Source organism: Andrena cerasifolii, chromosome 11, assembly GCF_050908995.1.
Source record: "Andrena cerasifolii isolate SP2316 chromosome 11, iyAndCera1_principal, whole genome shotgun sequence".
Taxonomy (NCBI): Eukaryota; Metazoa; Arthropoda; class Insecta; order Hymenoptera; family Andrenidae; genus Andrena; species Andrena cerasifolii.
Window position 1 is genome coordinate 4,462,660 of NC_135128.1, and position 18,855 is coordinate 4,481,514.

Genomic DNA, 18,855 nt, shown 5'->3' on the forward strand with positions numbered 1-18,855 from the left:
CTTCGTAACAACATAAAGCTTGTGGGACGGTTGAGAGGGTCAGTGAAGGAAGAAGTGATGAAATGTCTACGACAGTAAACACAAGGGGCGAGTCTTCAGTAATGTCGACGAATCCTGGTTAGTTTATGATAAGCTCCCGAGGAAGAAGCAGTGAAATTGTAGAATACTTTGTGGATTGAGCTGCTAAATACCAACAGAACAGGAAGCAATCTGCGTATGGTGGGACAGAAGAGAACTAATGAGGGAAGAGCTTATAGCCTGTGACTACCAGTTTCCAGTTAAAGCAATTATAGATAAATTAAGAGAATGGGACCATTGGCACCTTTTGTGGGTTATTTTGTAGAATAATATTAAAGTAATTATTTAGAAGTTGGTCCTTCTCACTGATTTTAATGACCTTGAAATATGTTGTCAAGGTCATCATTCTGAACAACTTTTCCCTATACGGTATACATGTTACCACCGCTCGGCCTTAGTTCCCGAGATATTTGCGAAAAACTTCTGTTGATTTAGTCCGACACAACGCATTCCACTTTCCAACTTGTCCCGGATATTAGTATAGGTTGAGGTTAGATTAGTGCCGCGGGGGCCAAAAGCATGGTAGCGAAGCGATATGAGTCAGAGTGTTGATGGGAGCTCCCACACACCCAACAGGTGCTCTCGAAAGCACCTTCTTCCTAGGAAAAAAATTATGTTTTAGAACTAGAGGCATCCTAATATCCAGCGCCGGCGCCGCCGAACAGATTCGGGGTTGACGGGCATCCGCAAGTTTCTGATTCAGAAGTTGGAAAGTGGAATGCGTTTGTCAGAATAAATCAACAGAAGTTTTTCGCAAATATCTCGGGAACTAAGGCCGAGCGGCGGTAACATGTATACTGTATAGGAAAAAGTTGTTCAGAATGTTGAGTTTTACAACATATTCCAAGGTCATCAAAATCGGTGAGGAATACCAACTTCTAAATAATTACCCTCACGACAATTATTTGGATGGGTCACCTGAAAATTTCTTAAATAGAAGAAATTTGATGAATGACGAGTAAAGTATTGCGACAAGGAATAATTTTTATTTTGATACCTTAAGCAAACTACTTGCAACATAGAAAAAAGATGGCGGATAATGGTGAAAATTATTTTGTAGTAGCTTGATAAATCTGAAACTTTGAATTCCGATTATTATGCGAAAGGAAATTGGTTCCATAAATTCAGGATGATAAGTAGAATGTAGAGAAATAAGTAAAAACAGGTAGAAGATTAACTTTCCACACAATCATTTATTGGAAAATCATAATGACGTGGTAGACACAAAGAAATGCGTGATTACTGTTATGATCGTGTGCTACTGATTTCGTTACATCAACCGTATGGATCACGTTTCCATTAGAATCAACGTGTAAATTACGCCGTGCTCAAAATGATAAGAAGATTCATCTGGATATAAAAAAATAGACGCTTCAATAATGTCGTTTCGGTCAATAGATTTTGATAGTATCTTCCCTCTCCCTCTCTTTTTTTTGACATTGGTAAAATGTATATAAAAATAATCTATGAGTACAATCGTTTGTAAAATATACTACCATCTTGTTAATATCTTTTTTTGCGTTTCGAGAGCTTCGTAGAAAAGGAGCGTTTTAGAAAACCTTTGGTTCTTTAACCCGCGCCAATCAATTGAAAACGGCCTGCGTACTCGTAAGAGAAGTGAAACGTATCGGGGTGAAGTAAACACTGTAAAAACATGTCCTCTGTCCTGTTCTCGCGAGCTGTCGTTAGACAAAGTGGTACAAAAGTTGATACGCTAGAAAAGATACGTATAAAAGGAAGTCATGAAACGTTTCCTTCATACAGATCCCTCGTCCAGAACTGTGAATTGTTAGAAGTAGGCTAGCTATTGATTATATACACGTACAGTGATGCAGTTACCGAGCAGGATGGATTACGTTGTCTTCCGCGTGAAATACACCGAGAAATTAAAATAAATATCGATACATGGTCGGGGCAGTGTGGGATTGATAGTGCTCTCCAAAACGCTAAATGTGCTATCGGACAATATGTACAGAAATCGCCACAGTCCTGTGGCGTACACGCGACGATCTTCCTAAAACCACGATCAACAAGAACTTCCATTTCTTTCGTCCCGTTGATAATTTACATGATCGATTAAGCGGAGGTGCAGTATGATTAACGATCCACGTATAACGATTCGATTAAGCGCGTACTCCGCGCCACGCATACGATGAGCGATCTAGCAAACAAGTGTTGTAAAAAGGAAAGGAAATATTAAACAAAATGTCAATGTAATTGTACCCGTACTCTTAACCTTCGCGACAGCATCACCACACTTGACCCTTCAGAAGCTTCCCTAGTTTCTATCTACCAGTAATTGGGCTTGCCACAGAAACGAGGAGTCCATGATTCTGTCGCAAAATGGAAACTCGAGGCACCGGCAGCTCCGGTGACGTATTTCAAAGCATATTTCCAAATTATATACAGTATGCTTTGAAATCGTCATCTAAGCTTCGCCGTCGTTGCCTGATGCGACTAAATCATGTACTTCTTCGTGAGGATCGTCCTCGTATCAGCTGTCCGGAACCTGAAGACAGGCAGAAATTGATAGTAAAAGAAATTCAACGACCTCGTGTTATTAAGTACAAGCGTTCTCCTTACTTTCCACTGTAATTGATTGCCAATGCTGTAAAGCTCTTTCAACGATTCAGCCAGCTTCCGAGAACCTTCTAGCTCTTTGTACTTGCGATATAATTCGAGAGCAGCGCGTGCGTCTTCGGTCGAGTCGTGCGTTTCAGACTGAATCTTCTTGCCCAGAAAGTGCCACGTTAGGAAACGCAACGACACCATACGGTGATGAGGTAAGTGGAATAGCAATACTGTGTCTAGGATTTGCTCTGGAGGCACGACCAAGTTGATTACCCTGTAAATAATCCACAGTAAAATTAATTGCACGGTGCAACTGTTTCCTATGAGACCCAGTTGATTCGTCACCTAAAGTCGTTCTTTAAACCGTGGCCAACGAATATTATCCCGTTGTCGACCAGGAACCGGACTTTCTGATACGTCGACTTCAATGTAGTCAAATGTTTGCTGCTGAAATTAGCATCCAAATCCCCAGGCTGAATGCCACTGAATTTCGTCAGGTAATCAACCACTTGCTCCTGAGTGCTTATGTAATCGTCTATGAAGGGAGTGCCTTCCAGAGGACCTTGGCTATTTGTGACATGAAAAATATTGAATTTTGGGAAAGACTTCTGGCTACTACAAGAAGCTGAAGAAAAGGAAGGACGTGAGGGGTAGAAACATGTATTGTTTAATATAACCGTAGAGGCTATGATTTCTAGTTCTTATTCGTAACACAAACACGAGGTTTTTCTTTCATTATTCTTTAAATCAAGCGCTTTTCGTGTCTGATATTAATATCATTTATACATTGAAATGCAAGTCCACTTTTGGATTATATATCATCGATAGATTAGGTCTCGATCTAATATCGAGGACGCGAGTTTGATCAAAGAAGTACAAACTCTTTAATTTCGCTACCCCACTAATTATTACTACTTTATTTACTGACTGAATCATTTCGGTTTTCGGTTTGCTTTAATAAATGGAGTTAGGGACACAGTACAGTATTGGAGATTGGATCAACGAAGTAATAGCTGGAAAAGGTAGAAACAGGAGTTGACAGCAGTAGGCGCCAGCACATTCCAATGATTAATCACCAATTGTACGCACCCCCGTATACAAGTGATACGCGCCACAGACATATGGCTAGGTTTTATAGTGGACATCTTCCCATCGCTTCGAAGTTCAGACTCTTCTTGATTCAAAGTAACGAATTCTGCATCGATTGCCACCAGTTCTCCTGCAATAATAATTTCATTCATGATAATCATTACTCCATTGCTAAAAGAGATTCCCTCCCAGAATCCAATTCTCTTCTTTCTGAACCTTTCTTCGGCATTTCGTCGGATGTCAGCGGGGTAAATGTGATACCCCTGGTTCCACCGCTGCGGGCAATGCACTTATCTTCGCCAAACACGTCGTACGTAAGGGGGCTGACAAATGGGGCTGGTTCAGGTGCTGGCACAGCCGTGTAGTGAAGAACGCACGGTACCTTCCAATCGAGATTGAACCACACTGCCTCCTGCGGCGTCACTGCTGATATGCTGCATCAAATATGCAAGTTTCACGACTAACTTGTAGTATAAAAGTTTACAAAACTGTTATGGAAATAAGTTTTCAAAAATATTATCTTCATTGTCCTCACGGATTTGTCTTTATTCAATGAAGAAGTCACCAATATTAAAATTACAAAAGATCCTGTTTAAATGCAACGAAATTACTCTAGTTCATCTATAAATGAAACAAATTCTTGTCACGTACCAAAAGTCATTGAAAATGTACCACTGCGACACTGCACTGCCAGCTGATCTTTCGTGATAATTTGGTCCAACTCGTAGCAGTGCAACAATATTCCTCCTGTCTTCGTTGCTTTTGTCATCGATGTAACAAACAACAGCACTAAGGCTGTATTGCATTTTGCTTATTTTATCGACAGCCTCGTCCGTCGCATATGCATTCTCGCCATCCCCGTTGTCTGGTCCCGTGGTAACGTGATTCTCCCTTTCTTTTCCTTCAGAATCTGCCCCAGAAGTCTCTAAATTTTGTCGCCCTTGAGCCTTGCCATCGCCCTGGCCATTTTCTACGATGGTCTTCTCCGTCACAGGCTTGTTAGTCTCCGTAGAATCGCTCTTTAGGCCGTTACTCTTTTCCACAAATAATTCGCCGCTACTGTTCAGAGAAATCTCAATGTTGTGTGGAATCCACGAATGAGAATAGTACAAATGGCTGGGTAGCGTTGCGACAGGCGTCGTAGTAGTCGTGGGGGGTGTGATGGGTGACGTTGATACGGTTTCTATCAAATAGAAGGGGCAGAAGTTCATGGCAGATAGTTTGAGTACGATGTGACAGTACACTATTAGAAATATTTATTGCATCACCAGAATATTTAACATGTTACCACTTATACCTCACTTAAGGGGTTATACCTAGTCAGGCGGACGAAAAGAGGCGAATGTTTGTGAATTATTTTTTAAAAAGCTTAAGCATATATTTTTACAAAACTTTTTGCGCTTAAAAGAGCAACATTTAAAGTACATTTGGTAATTTTTTCGTAGAAAAATATTTATGTTTATTATAAACGTAAACGTTTTTTTTAGTAATTTGGTAATTTTTTCGTAGAAAACGCTTACGTTTATAATAAACGTAAATATGTTTCTACGAAAAAGTTACCAAATGTTCTTTAAATGTTGCTGTTTTAAGTGCAAAAAGTTCTGTAAGAATATATGCTTTCGCTTCTTAAAAAAAAAAATCACAAATATTCGCCTCTTCGGCCGCTTGACTAGGTATAACCCCTTAATACTAGTTCTTGCAAAATATTACTGCGCGATTGTCGATACACCAAATTTTGGTCAAAGAAAGTTGGGTACCAATTACCAAACACTTTATCAACCAATCAATAAATATGTCCAGTAGCGTATACATTGTCGACGAGATTACCTGAATCCCTGCCAACGTGCCTGAATCGACAGCCAACCCTGGTGCAATTGTTACCGTATCGACAGGGCTTTATGGTAATTGGGACGGGACTCGAAGATGGACTACTTTCCTTCCCACTTAATATCTTCTGAACGACGATATCCATCTGCGTTTGCCAGAATACTTTATCCTAAAACGATGTTCATTTAAGCAACCGAAGACAACGACGGAATTTTCTGCCACAGAGGTCTACGACTCTCAAGTACCTGTTGCGTATCTAAACCGCAGTTGAGTGCCAATATTTGAGGTAGCTGAGTCAACTGTCGAGACTGAAGGGTGGGTGTAAATTTCTGACAACTGTCACACCATGCGGGCGTAATTTTCTCGGGTCTTAAACTGCGGGCGAGGACACTCGTAAAGGGCACCTCCTCTGCTATAAAAGGTAAAATTCGATCGTTTAAGGCGCGAGGGTGATTTCTGGGATGCAAGGGTCACGTGATCCAACAGTGGCTTACATGAGTGCGTTAATTCTGGATAAACTAAGTTGCACAGCAACATGATGGAATGTTTCGTGGCTTCTTGCCCACATTTCAGACAGCGATGTATGTGCATTTGCTCGGACCCAAAAAGTCGACTGACCTCTGTCTCCTCGTCCCGTACCTCGTTCTCTTCGATAGACTTTTTGCTGTTCTTATCTATGCGTAATAAATGTTCGTTTAAGGCGAGAGCGAGCTGGGTATACTAATACTTAAGTACTTCGCCATGTCAACGACGATAATGTATGAAAAATAATACTCTTATCGAAGGATCTCTTTACCAGCATCTTGGTAAATAAATAATATTTCGAGGAGGGGATGTTAATTGTATCAGCAGTGCATTACGAAATACTTAAACGAATAACACAATTTTGATCAACTATAGTGGCTATTGATTGCGCTCATTTATGTTCGGATGTGTTTTCTATCACCAATGATGGGCATACTTAGATTGATCGTATTATACGAACTACGTTGTTTGAAAGGGCATAAAACAAAGTGTTGAACGGTTTTCTGGATGGAGGAGGGCTCTAAAGCATTGCCGATACTTATTTTAACGAATAGGCCATGCATTCGCGGAAAGCAATGTCTTCTTTCCTATAAAAAAAAATAGTTAAATAAAGTAAGTCAAAATGCGGTCGGTCAAGCATCGGAAAAGCCTTCATTTACGAATGTAACACAGTCAGAGATTGGAAAAATGTGGTAACTGCAATATCCTAAGAATACAAGAACATAGGCATGTTTAGGTTTACGTAAAACAATGTCCAATGTCTTAAAATATGCAACTAAGAGAAGAGTTAAGCTAAATTGGTTTTTAGTATTCTTTGGATATATCTCGCAATGATTGCAGATTAAGTGCAACGTACAATCGGATACAAAATGAAAAATAAACACAAAGAGTGCCCAATGTGAAGGATACACATGAATTGTGTTTACCTTTCGATGTGATCCACATATATTTACCATCCTCCTCTTGCTTCCTCCTCTTTTTCCTCTCTTCGTCGTGACTTCTGTAACGAGAACCGATGTTCTGCAGAATGCTAGGGAAGTCTTGCTCGTTATAAACAAAAGGTGCACATTTGGGGCCCGATTTGCGACGCGCTGCTTCCTCTTCTTCCTGCTGGCGTTTTCGTGTTTCCAATATTTCGTAATGGATTTGGTGCAGGATGAACCTGTTCCAGCTCTGAAAGGAAGTTTCAAGTGATCATTGAATACTAACAATAAAGTGTGCCCAGCAACATACTTTTAGCAGTGCATGACTCTCACACAAAAGTGAAGAAAACGTAGTACTCCATATAGATGGAGGAAGATTTGAAATGAATTCAATATTAGGGATAATACGTATATTAAGCACTTGTATCGGGTCATTGGAAGAACATTATGGTTCCTATTTTGTAGCTCAAGTGTTCACATTCAGGTAGACTCCTCACTACGCCTTACCTCGGCTCATTTTATTCTTCCTATGCTATTCTTATGTAGTTCGACAATTTGACTCACACTGCGCCTCGTCTCGGCGCGACTCCGACCCACGGATTCCTCCTCGAGAATATTTTGAAGAAGAGAGGTGAGGCGTTGTGTGAGCCTACTGAATTGACGACTGCACAGAAAGAGGTGGAGCATCTGACCAAATACATGAACCGAGGCAAACCCATGTAACTTCAGGTACGGAAAACCGAGGCGACGCGAGCCTAGATGTGAGTGCGAATAGAAGTTGGGCCGAGCCGAGGCGAGGTGTAGTCAGAGCCTACCTTTATAGTTTTCAGACTCTTTCTTTAATTCTAACAAAACATGCGCGCGTGTTTGAGTGTGTGTGAGTGCATTTGAAGGAAAAGGATATTGTTTCCAATCGCTTAATAAAAAATTATACAGTTGACCTATGTGGTGATATATTTATGAATATATATTATGAAGATCTACCCACCACCCCGTCTTATTGCTCTTTTACACTGTCTATAATGCATAATAGTTTCCAAAATGCTACAGGGAAATGAATTAAGTATTAGGGATAGAAGGGGTTGTGTATATTTGGTGTACAAGTCACACAACACATCCAGACTTTTAAAGTAAGTACCGTTTCCCTAAGCCACTAAACTATTTGGAACAGGAGATCCTCCGCCCATCACGATTAATACATTTCCTGCCTTCAACGGTACCCTAAATCCGCGATCGTACCTGTATCAGTCTGATCAGATTCGTTTTCCTTTTCGCCTCTGGGTGCAAGTCGCTCAATATAAGCCCCAGGGCTGCTGCTTCCGGGACAGTCCTAAAAGCTCGTAGGAAATTAGCAGCTTGGCAGGGTAATCCCCGCGACGTGTCCAACATATGAAACAAGAATCCAAGTTCGCAGGACAGGCAGAATTCTCTTTGGCACGAGTGAGATAGCAAAGCTGCCTTCACAGGCTCGCAGTAGTAAAGTAACTGGAAAACATGGATACACATAAATCTCGTGACGGAAAGCTTGTCTTCTTCGAGCAGAAGGACCATTTCAAAAGCAAATGAATCTCTTGAGGAGATCGTGGTGCACTTACCTGCAGCATAGCATTGCAATAACTGTTGGGAAGGGTGGCTTCCAGCCCGCAGAAGCTGGTGCGATTATACTGATCGAAATCGAACTCATCGTAACCGAGACGTGAATATTTCACCTCGATTTTACGGTAACGCTTAGGTATGGCCACAAAGGTGCCGTCGTCCGTTTTGGACCGTGAGTCCCCCGCGAAAAGCTTGGCGACTACGCCGCGTCGTTTTTCCAAATTGTAAGGTATCTGCAAAAGAGGTATTATTTATTTTTCTTCAATCAGTCGAATATCTTTCTTCGCTTTGCTTTGTCTTTTCTTAACGTCTTTAATAGTAATCGTTGTACAATTCGGCGCTACCGTGCGAACGTAATTTGGACCGTGAAAAAATAAATAATACCTATTGAACGCGCGTGGGACCGAGCCAATAAGCTAGGCTTGCGTGTATGTCTTACAACCTTTATTTCACTTAAGTACAACTTTAATTATACATTCTTTGAGAAACATATATTATAGAGATATTAAGCGTACTAAGACTATCGATTATTGAGCACAGATCATTGAACGGGGGCAAACGAAATGCATCGATTACAACACGCATTGTGCTTTAATAGGTGGGATCAAAGGCAAATAGTTTTCACGCTGGTTCCACAAGACCACAGAGCTCCGAGATTTGAACAATCGATACGGAACGGTGATTCTCTCTTTCGTAGCATTTGCGAGCACCGTTGTTCCGTATTCTTTCCGTAGTTTTCGATAGTTGAAAGGCGTAATACTTGATTTGCACTTAAATACTTTTCAAATAAATAATTATGCATGCTCATCACGTTCGTACTAGTAAATTACAGACTTTTAATGACTGGAAGTTAAAAATCACAAATTTGGTGAAGCCTTGATAAGGCCTTGATTATTTTTTTTTTCCTGTCTTCTGTTTCTAAATATATTGAAACTCAAGTGATGGTAGACTCAAGGCTATGCATGCTTTTGAACATCTCATACTGCATTGTACGTTATGCAATGCAGTCATGTGCATAACGTTACCGGAGTACGCTTATCTTTGTCTAAATTGGCACATTCTTGATATTTGTATGGATAAGGCCTTTGTAAAAAATTATTTCTTTCTGAAGAAATCAAGGCAAATGCAATACCTGCACTTTCACGCAAGCATTAAGGTACTGTCCTTACGTGAAATCCTAATTAGTATCTCAGAAACTTGCGAATTTAAATGTATTCGTTTAAAGAACATTATCCCGAGAACTTTGCTAATTCGAGCAAATGAAAGACTTACGAATACATACTTAGTACCAAAAACTTATAAACTTTATATTTCTTACTACTTCAGTAGTGATGAGATCAATTAAACGTACTTTCTGCAGACTTCAAGTCTCGATTTTTTATGTAAAATTTTTTTTAAAAATAATTTTATAACCGAAGAACAGAGTAATTAAAATCGTAAAAGAGAGCTTTAACATTGCATCAGCACGCGTTTTCAGTGTTCCATTTAGGTCTCTTTCTCTCGCACATTAGATGCAGAGGAAATTATTAGAATACTGTGGACTAGTTTATGAAAATATATCACGTTTCCTTAACGTTGTTTAGGGACTACGATATTTATCACGAAACGTTATCAGTCTTAATCACATTATAGTATTCTGGTTCTTCTACAAAATTAGAAGCTTCAATCACATTGAGCTTAACTCTTTGTCGTAATTATCGTGATTAACACATCGCTCTGATTCATCATATCGATTTAATACTAGGATTATACCACCGCAGCTTTGACGAAAACACTAGTGGAGCATTACCTCTCAGGTATTTAATACAATTAATATCGTCTGCGTAACTGATTCAATTAATAACACACTGTGTGTATCGAAGTGTATCGAGTGTGCAGTCGCTGCAGATTCCAAACAAAGTAAACAAATCACAATTCCTCAGAGGGAGCATAAACTCTTAAAATTTAAAGATAAATTGGACTGTGCACAACTTTTAGCACTAACGATTCGTTGTGCTCCATCACTTCACCTGTGATGCACCTAACGCGGTGTTCGAACAACAAGAATAACAACAACTCGTTTTATGTAATTATAATTGGGAACCATGGGAGACACACGTAAGAAGGAAATATAGGAACGTTTGGAGGTTCAGGAGAGTTTCGGGAGAGTTGCAGAAGCGTATTGTAGAAGAGTGGGAGAATATTGTTTCCTCACTTGATTTCTGCGAAATGCCTGAGGATTTGGGGCATAACCTATTGACCCTTGCATTTTCATTGTGCGTAGAATTTCTGGATCGATCGGTGGCGTTTTCCTGCGAAAACATACAACAGCATTTTTGCATAATTGTCACATAAACACAAGTTTATACTCCTTCGTGGTTATTCCATTTGATTCGACTTAAGGAGGTATTCTGGGCTAGTGGGTCCACAGAAACGATTTTAGGATTACATTTTTTCAGATTAATTTTGCACATGTGTTTGTACAATATTAACCCTCGTCAGACGGCATAGGTACAATTGTAACTTTTGCGTTTTTAAATTGCGATAACTTCTTTTCGAGAAGCCGGGGAGGGTTGAAGTTTCGTGACATCTCTAAATTTTTGGTCGACATTATATAGACCAAATTTCAGAAAAATATCTCAACCCCCTTCGGAGATAGTTGTAGGGTTGAGTCGAGGGTTGCATCCATAACAGCGGCATAGGCACAATGGCGCCCCCATATATTTTGTATGAAGATAATGCAAGAAAAAAAGAATGCGATTTTTTTTTAATGATAATGTTATTTTATTATAAAAAAGTAAAAAAATAGATAATTTACATTATAAAAGAAAATTTGGGATTTTTTTTTATTGACTTTCATTGAGTTTAAATGTTATCAATTTATCGTATAAATTATACAGACAGTGAGAATATTCAAATAAAATATGTGAGAGTGCAATTGTGCCTCTGCCGTCCGTTAACGTAAAATTGTGCCGTCTGACGAGGGTTAAGACGAAATTCGAGTTCTTTATACAACCTGCTCTTCAACCCTTATTCTTATCGACTAATAGCAGTGGTTCCTTTCTCTATGACCTTCGCCCCCCTCTGTAAGATGATACATAGCAAATTACTCCCGAGTTTCAATCGAAGCAGATACGTATTTTGCGAAAATGGAGGGGAACGGTATAAAATACAATCATGCTTGTCTGATGCAAAAGAAGGAAAGAAACTCCTACTTCTAAAGTAGCAAAGTAGTAAAGAATATCTCGACATTTTTTCTTTGACTTTCTTGCGGACGAGGAAGGTTCCCATTGTCGCCCTAGTAGAGCAATTAACAGTACATGCCATAAATCGATGGCTACCCACTTTGAAACTGCACGAAAATCTATAAATGTCTTTCTCTGAAATGGACGCTTAACAAATTGGCAAAACAGTTGTCTCAGAAAGCACTGGACCGATTTACTTGTACTATTATATTGCTGCTAAGTACAGCGATACTTTTTCTTTTACGGCTCACGAAAGTTTAGATAATTTTACCTTATCCATTTTATTTCAGACGATAGTCAAACTCATAAACTAAAGAAACTTTAGTTGTTTCGTGTAACTAGGAAAGGACCCCTGTGCTGCCATTTCGGTAGAGGTTTCGAAACTCAAAGTCCATCGATTTTTTACTAGTAAAACATTGCAAGTAATTACTTAAATTTGTTTGCAGCTAGTTGAAATACCAATAGACACATGTATACAACCAAAATCTGCATTCGTTTAGTAAGTTTCCTTTAATTCCTGAGAATCACCTCGGAAACGATCGTCTAGGCCAGAGTACCACCTTAAATGTCACCAAGTGGCGAGAATTCATCGCTGGTCGATTGCTGTTACCTACCTATATACTTTTTTCAGGTACTCCTCGGGCCAGTCGCTTAATAATGGATGGCCAGTGTACACAATGGGTATTGTACTTAGTGGTGTAATATCATCATCGAACGGTATAGACTGAAGCGATTCAACTGGGTCAGCAAATTCTGTTGGCCTAAAGGAATGAAAGCACATTTCTTTCTATTGCCCCGCTACTTCGACAATTTCGCATTCTTACACTCCAATACACAGGGGCGAATTTGGAGATCTGGCGCCCCTAGGCTAACAAGCGTCTGCCGCCCTTTCCGCGAAATATCATCAAATATTTTAATTTCAAAGTGTCCAGATAATATAAAAATTAATTCATTATGGCAACTCACATATGAGTCATTGCTAATTCGTTACACGAGAAAAGAAGTGAATTGTTTTTACAGTTGTCGCAAACGTTTAAACCTTATCCAACATCTTTGACCCAAAATTTGTTTGCTCCTCAAAATTTGCCGCCTGCAGCCTACTTAGCCTACACCCAAATCCGCCCCCGCCACGGCATTTACTAACCGAGAGAATGTATTAAACTGTGGTTCCGGTGTGTTCGTGGACATAAGATGTATGGAACCTGCCGAGTCCCCAAAGCAGAGGCACTGAGATGTAGAGGATACATCGAATGATAATATCATTGCACCGCCGGTAGCGACCTATCAATGCAAGGAGAATCGTGTGCACACAATGTAATTGGAGACTTCTTACCAAAGCAAACGTTCCATACGTGTGTTTACCTGATACAAGCATGTCATGGGTGGTTGTACATTAGCATAGATAGTATCGAGAAGTTGCATTTGTCCCAATGGCGATACAACGGCTAAACGACTGGAATAGCTGGGTAGGAACTTCAATAAAAGAGGATACACTGGTGTCGTAACTGGACTTAATGCTCTCATTTGTCTCAAGTCATACGCCATTAAAAATCGATCTATTGAGAGCCCCTGGCGGCTAAACCCACAAATGCAATTAATAAGAAATATTACACACTAGGACGGACCATCCTGGGTCTGTTCAGACCCATAGTGGCTGTTCTAGTAAACACATTTTAGAGAATGTTCCTCTGGTTATATAGAACCATTTATTTCTTCAATTTCAAGGTTTCCTATATTACTATAAGCATTACGCTTGGGTCTAAACAGATCCAGTCATCATCGGCCTAGAGTTTTAGCTCTTATAGCCTGTTTCTGATTACTGCGAGGCTTACCTGTTACTAAAACCACAAGTAACAAGGTAATTTCCTTGGACATCAAAGTCACTGAGAGAACCGCTGTGGGTATCGAAAGTATGTTCTATTGACAAAGTATTTGGATCCCTGAGATCAATCCTCCCCGCAGGATTACCAGCACATATTAGTCTACTATGCTGCCTTAAAATTGCACAACCACTTTCCCCTACATTCACCTGAAAGTACAAGAAGGTACTAGCGTGTGCGTGTAAGGCCGTGCTGCCTTAGACGTGTACAGAAACTCACTACTCCAGTCTCTTTGCCTCTGGTCAGATTAAAATCAATTATTTTCTCCTGATGCCCCCCCATAAGTAGCCTTGTTGGTGAAATCTGCAGCATGCATTGCATGTCTATCATATTCGGCGACCTATAATAGCGTTCAGACTCGTGTAGTTCTTTATTTAAAACATCCTCGATTCATGTATACTTCTGCACATAAATCAAGATTAACATACATATGTGTAAATATTGGTATGCCTCTCCGCAACTGACATCTTAGCAAGCTTTGCGTCAGGATTAAAATTCCCTCGTCTAGCGGATGAATATGCCTCACTTCTTGAGTGGCGTGTACTTGGAAAGAGGTATACTTTTGCAAACCAGGCCCATAGTAAGACGTCACGTGGCCCTATAAAGCGTTACTTCTGGTCAATGCGTCGCCCTATTTACATCGCTTTGTGAAATCTTTCTCCATTAGTATTTCTTTCCATCTTTATACATTCTGCTGTATATACATCAACAAACACCAAAGTATTTGCAAGCAGAGCCTCCGCTCAGCAACGTACTTTATCTTGACTTAAGGGGGTATTCCACTGTGAACGGTCGAAAAATTGAGCTATTTTTAAAGATTTTTTTCTCAATAAACACAACATATAATGATATAAATTTTTTTGATATTTATTAAGCTACTGTTATATTATACCAAAAAAATTAAAAAGAATATTTTTAATTTGTTTTACTTGTTTTTTACAAAGCGTCAATATGGCACCTAAACAAAAACGGTATGTTCGTGGTGCAGGTGATTTCCCGGCTTAAGGCTGCCGTTCCAATGGGCGACTGGCGACTGCGGCTGGCGACGGCCCCACTAGTGTAAGGGAGAAGTATGTATCTGTTTCTCCCTTACACTAGTGTGGCAGTCGCCAGCCGCCTATTGGAAAGGCAGCCTTTAGGCTTATCTGAAACAAAAAATTCGAAAAGATTCTTATAGCGAATTCGGTATCTCTCACTGACTCTGTGCGCGTGCCAGAAAATGAGTTGGATTGGTTGTTACTGATAGAGACGAATGTAGCTCTATAAAAATCAACCAATTCAAGTAATTTTCTGGCACCAGCTCGGAGTCAGTGCGAGATTCCGAATTCGCTATTAATCTGTATGAGTGTCGCTATCGTCCGTAGCTCAATTAACAATTTTTGTTGAGAAATAACAAAATGGCGCCGAGTTGAAAGAAAAGTTCCCCAAAATGGTCTTTTCTCGAATGTTCCCCGAGAAAAGTCTCGGTTATTTTTCGACAAAAATTATTAATTGAGCTACGGGCGATAGCGAAACTCATACAGATTAAGAATCTTTTCAAATTTTTTGTTTCCGATAAGCCTAACCCAGGAAATCACCTGCACCACGAACATACCGCTTTTGGTTAGGGGCCATATTGACACTTTGTAAAAAACCAGTAAAACAAATTAAAAATAATCTTTTTAATTTTTTTGGTATAATATAAGAGTAGCTTAACAAAAACCAAAAAGATTTATTTCATTATATGTTGTATTTACTGACAGCGAATTCGGTAACTCGCGCTGACTGCAGTGCTGCCAAAAAATGACTTGGATTGGTTGATTTTTATAGAGCTATTTTTGTTTCTATCAGAAACAACCAATCCAAGTTATTTTCTGGCACCAGTGCAGAGTCAATACGAGTTACTGAATTCGCTGTGAGAATTTTTTTTAAAAAAATAGCTTGATTCTTCGACCGTTCACAGTGGAATACCCCCTTAATAATGCGGATCAGGCAGACAAAACAAAGAGGACAGAATAGATAACTAATCAGTTGCACCTATAACAACAATTATTATACCCCTTGATTCCCCATCCACATAAGTTCTTCGACCGTATCGAAAGTAACAGTGGAAACTCCAAACCTATCCCCCCCGTCGGCAAGTAAAGTGCGAGTTTCGTGAAACTCTGCTCCAGCAAAGTCCTCTCCAAATTGCTCGGCTGCAGGTACATATTCTTCAGTAGCTAAGACATAACTTGTTTCCTCCCCTGTAATAAGAGACATAAATCCACAATGAACTCCTCGCCGCTTCTTGCCATCGCTAGTAGCATTAAACATTCCTCGCAATAATGTTATCGGGTCCAAACTTAGATGAAGTTTCTATGCAGATTAATCGAGACTGGTACTTTAAAAGCAAAAGTGAACACATGTAATAATTCACGCGTAGCATGAAATCTCAATACGCAGTTGGCGGAAGCCAGAAGTTCACGTAACCATTCGAAGCAAAAACTTGGTACTGTCGTTTGCAGTAAAGAAGGCGTCTTTGCAGGGCAAGAGAGCTACTTTGCTCGCATCGGCTCCCACCGATTGTGTCCCTTTCGCTTACTGCGTATTGGTCGACATTGTGGCTTTGGCCAATGCGAGCAAAGTAGCCCCTTGCTTTGCATCCAGGCGCCTTCTTTTCTGCAAACGACAATAGTTCAATTAGAATGATCGAAACACGAAATGAAAAGATTTTATTTCCATTTACACTTTGATAATAACGCATGCGATATCTTGTCTCCAATCTCTAATAGCAAATTCGGAATCTCGCACTGACTATGAGCTGGTGCCAGAAAATGACTTGAAAAGGTTGATTCTTATAGACCTATCTTCGTCTATATCAGAAACAACCAATCCAACTGATTTTCTGGCACCCGCGCAGAGTCAGTGCGAGATACCGAATTCGCTATAAGCGTTTGAAGTATGTGAAAGCTGAAATACTACTCCAAACAGAACATCCCAAAGTGAATGCGAACACACTATTTTAAATGCAACAAAACAGCTTGCATTCGTAATATGATATTTTGAGTTTCAAAATATTTATGTTGCCTCTTTGAGGGCATCAAGTGAAATAGATTTCTTCTCCAGTTCTGCATTGTTTAATGATGCTATTGTTACAACGTAATACCATGTACGCATTATTGTCTGAAGTAGTATTTGAACCTTTGCTCAGCTCTGGTAGAAAGACACCAGATCGCGCATAATCACTCGAGCAACGAGCGTCACGGTAGCGTAGTGATTTCGCGCCTTTCCGAATGCTCGAGCTCTCGATCGAATAGATCGCATATCGACACGAGGGGGGTGTTTTCTTTTGGCGCCTCTGCGAGAAGGAAGGAGCGTCGAAAGTCACGCGAGATGTACTCACAGAGGAGATCTTGCTCGTCGCCGCCGCTCTCGGCCGTGGCCTCTACGGACGGATCGTAGTGGCCTAAAACCGGGTAGTCCATAATATTCCCGTCTTCAGGCGGCTCGTTTTTCAAGCATGAATTCGCCGTCAGTACGAAGGTAGCCGTGAAATCGCCGTCCAGACGTTCGTTCGCTTTTCATAGCACAGTTTCACGCACACGCACGCACCGAACGCACGCACCTTAGTCGCCTTGGCAACTGTGCAACAAGCGAAACACTTCCCCGCGGATATTCACCGTTCCCGGGCGACTCCACGGTCCCAACGATCGAAATCGCGCCGAGTAGAACGCTTTCCGCACCGCTTTATCCCGATACGCGACCTGGCCCGTCCATCGATATACCTTTAATTCATGATTCCACTTTTCTACGCGTTTCCCCCCGTGTAAGGTTGTACGACGGCCTTGAAGGTGGCGACATCTGCCATCTGCGGCTTCGCGCGTCCGCCAGTTGTGCCAATGGCAGGAACGTGAATGCTACTAGGTCGCGCCGTTCCGTGCCATTCGCTTGGTTATGTCGCGGAGAGAAACGATGGCGCGAAAACGAGTTCAGAATTCTGAGGAAATTGCGGTGAAATGAGCTGCGAGACGAGGAAATTGCGTTGAAATGAGCTTCGAGACGTGGAAATTGTATTTCTCGTGCTCGGGAAGTGATTTAATAGGTACTGTGTCGGTGGACACCTTTGAATAAAGGCTCCCCCAAACCAACGCGAATATACGCTCCGCTTCGCGGATCAGATAAGGCAGCAGTTTTTATACGTGGCGGCTTATGGGCAGTGTTATCTGATCCACGGCGGATCCGCTCCGCACCGCGAAATTCGCGTTGGTTTGGGGAGAGCCTTAACGCTCGTTTACATTCGCCGCGTACTTTTCAAATACATATTGAAGGAATGAATGTTTTATGATATGTCGAGTTGGGAACATATTTGAAATGTGCTCTGTACAGTTGTTATTAAGCTGCTGCGAAAAGGTTCAGAATTTTTAACCTGAAATTTGTTCTTTCGCGATCAGGGACGGATTTAGGATTTTCGGGAGGGGGGGCACCGGGGCAAATCCAAAGTTTTCTTGAGGGGGGGGGGGCGTAGGTGTGAGAAATAAACCAGGGACCTTTTCGATATTTTCCTGCTAAATGAAAATGTTTTTTTAGGATCAATTTATCATATTTTCTCTCATATTGCTAAGTTAAAATAAGTATTTTGCAAATTAAAGTAAGTATTTTGCCCCTGAGGGAGGGGCGCCCCCCCTCTAAATCCGTCCCTGTTCGTGATGTGATGTAGATTTGAAATTGCATGACGCCATTTACCTATTCATGATTTCTTGGTAGAAATTCTGCTCCTAAGAACGAGGTTACGCTAATTTTATTTTGTATCGAGTTGAGCGTGGTGATTCTAAGCATATATGGCGATATTAAGGATTTTTGCATTATACATACTTAATATTAAGTAATATTAGAGTGTTTAATATTATTTGTATGAGAGTGCCAGGGCCGTTCCTGGGTTTTGGCCGTCCAGGTGCAAAAACAATATTGCCGCCATTATTAATTTAATATTTTTTAATTAAGAATTTGATATGCAGTGTTTACTTTTATACCTAGAGAGCAACGTTAACCGATTTTAATGAAATTTTTGGCATGTATTCAACTTACTTCAATCTACAAATGGGTTTTTTGAATTTTCATTACCGGCTCAAAAAAAAGTTTAAAAAACAACCTTTACTATTTTTGTTGCTATTCCGACCAAAT

The 18,855-nt window shown here is 40.5% G+C and overlaps 1 protein-coding gene across 2 annotated transcripts; it reads right to left on the bottom strand.

Annotated features, from left to right (window-relative positions):
• Window positions 1-1,251: 1,251 nt before the first annotated feature.
• Window positions 1,252-17,531, bottom strand: Pan2 (PAN2-PAN3 deadenylation complex catalytic subunit PAN2). 2 transcript variants are annotated; one of them, XM_076822731.1, is made up of 21 exons: window positions 17,078-17,531; window positions 15,751-15,938; window positions 14,142-14,311; window positions 13,933-14,053; window positions 13,666-13,862; window positions 13,196-13,409; window positions 12,978-13,114; window positions 12,448-12,594; window positions 10,804-10,900; window positions 8,609-8,842; window positions 8,253-8,498; window positions 7,017-7,263; window positions 6,060-6,239; window positions 5,811-5,977; window positions 5,566-5,734; window positions 4,390-4,921; window positions 3,955-4,172; window positions 3,739-3,868; window positions 2,995-3,216; window positions 2,662-2,923; window positions 1,252-2,587 (listed from the first exon to the last, which is right to left on the bottom strand). In XM_076822731.1, the coding sequence occupies exons 1-21, from the start codon at window positions 17,157-17,159 to the stop codon at window positions 2,573-2,575; spliced, it is 3,975 nt and encodes a 1,324-aa protein (XP_076678846.1). In that variant the 5' UTR covers window positions 17,160-17,531; the 3' UTR covers window positions 1,252-2,572. The 2 variants fall into 2 exon arrangements, with proteins under 2 accessions (XP_076678846.1, XP_076678847.1); XM_076822732.1 differs by having other exon boundaries at window positions 7,044-7,263; window positions 17,078-17,530.
• Window positions 17,532-18,855: the final 1,324 nt, after the last annotated feature.

Coding starts and splice junctions, on each gene's coding strand:
- Pan2 (XM_076822731.1), bottom strand. CDS start 17,159: ATGGACTACCCGGTTTTAGGCCACTACGATCCGTCCGTAGAGGCCACG. Junction 14,054..14,141: donor ATACCAATATTTACACATAT/GTATGTTAATCT, acceptor ACGCTATTATAG/GTCGCCGAATATGATAGACA. Junction 8,843..10,803: donor AGGCATTTCGCAGAAATCAA/GTGAGGAAACAA, acceptor CCTCTTTTGCAG/ATACCTTACAATTTGGAAAA.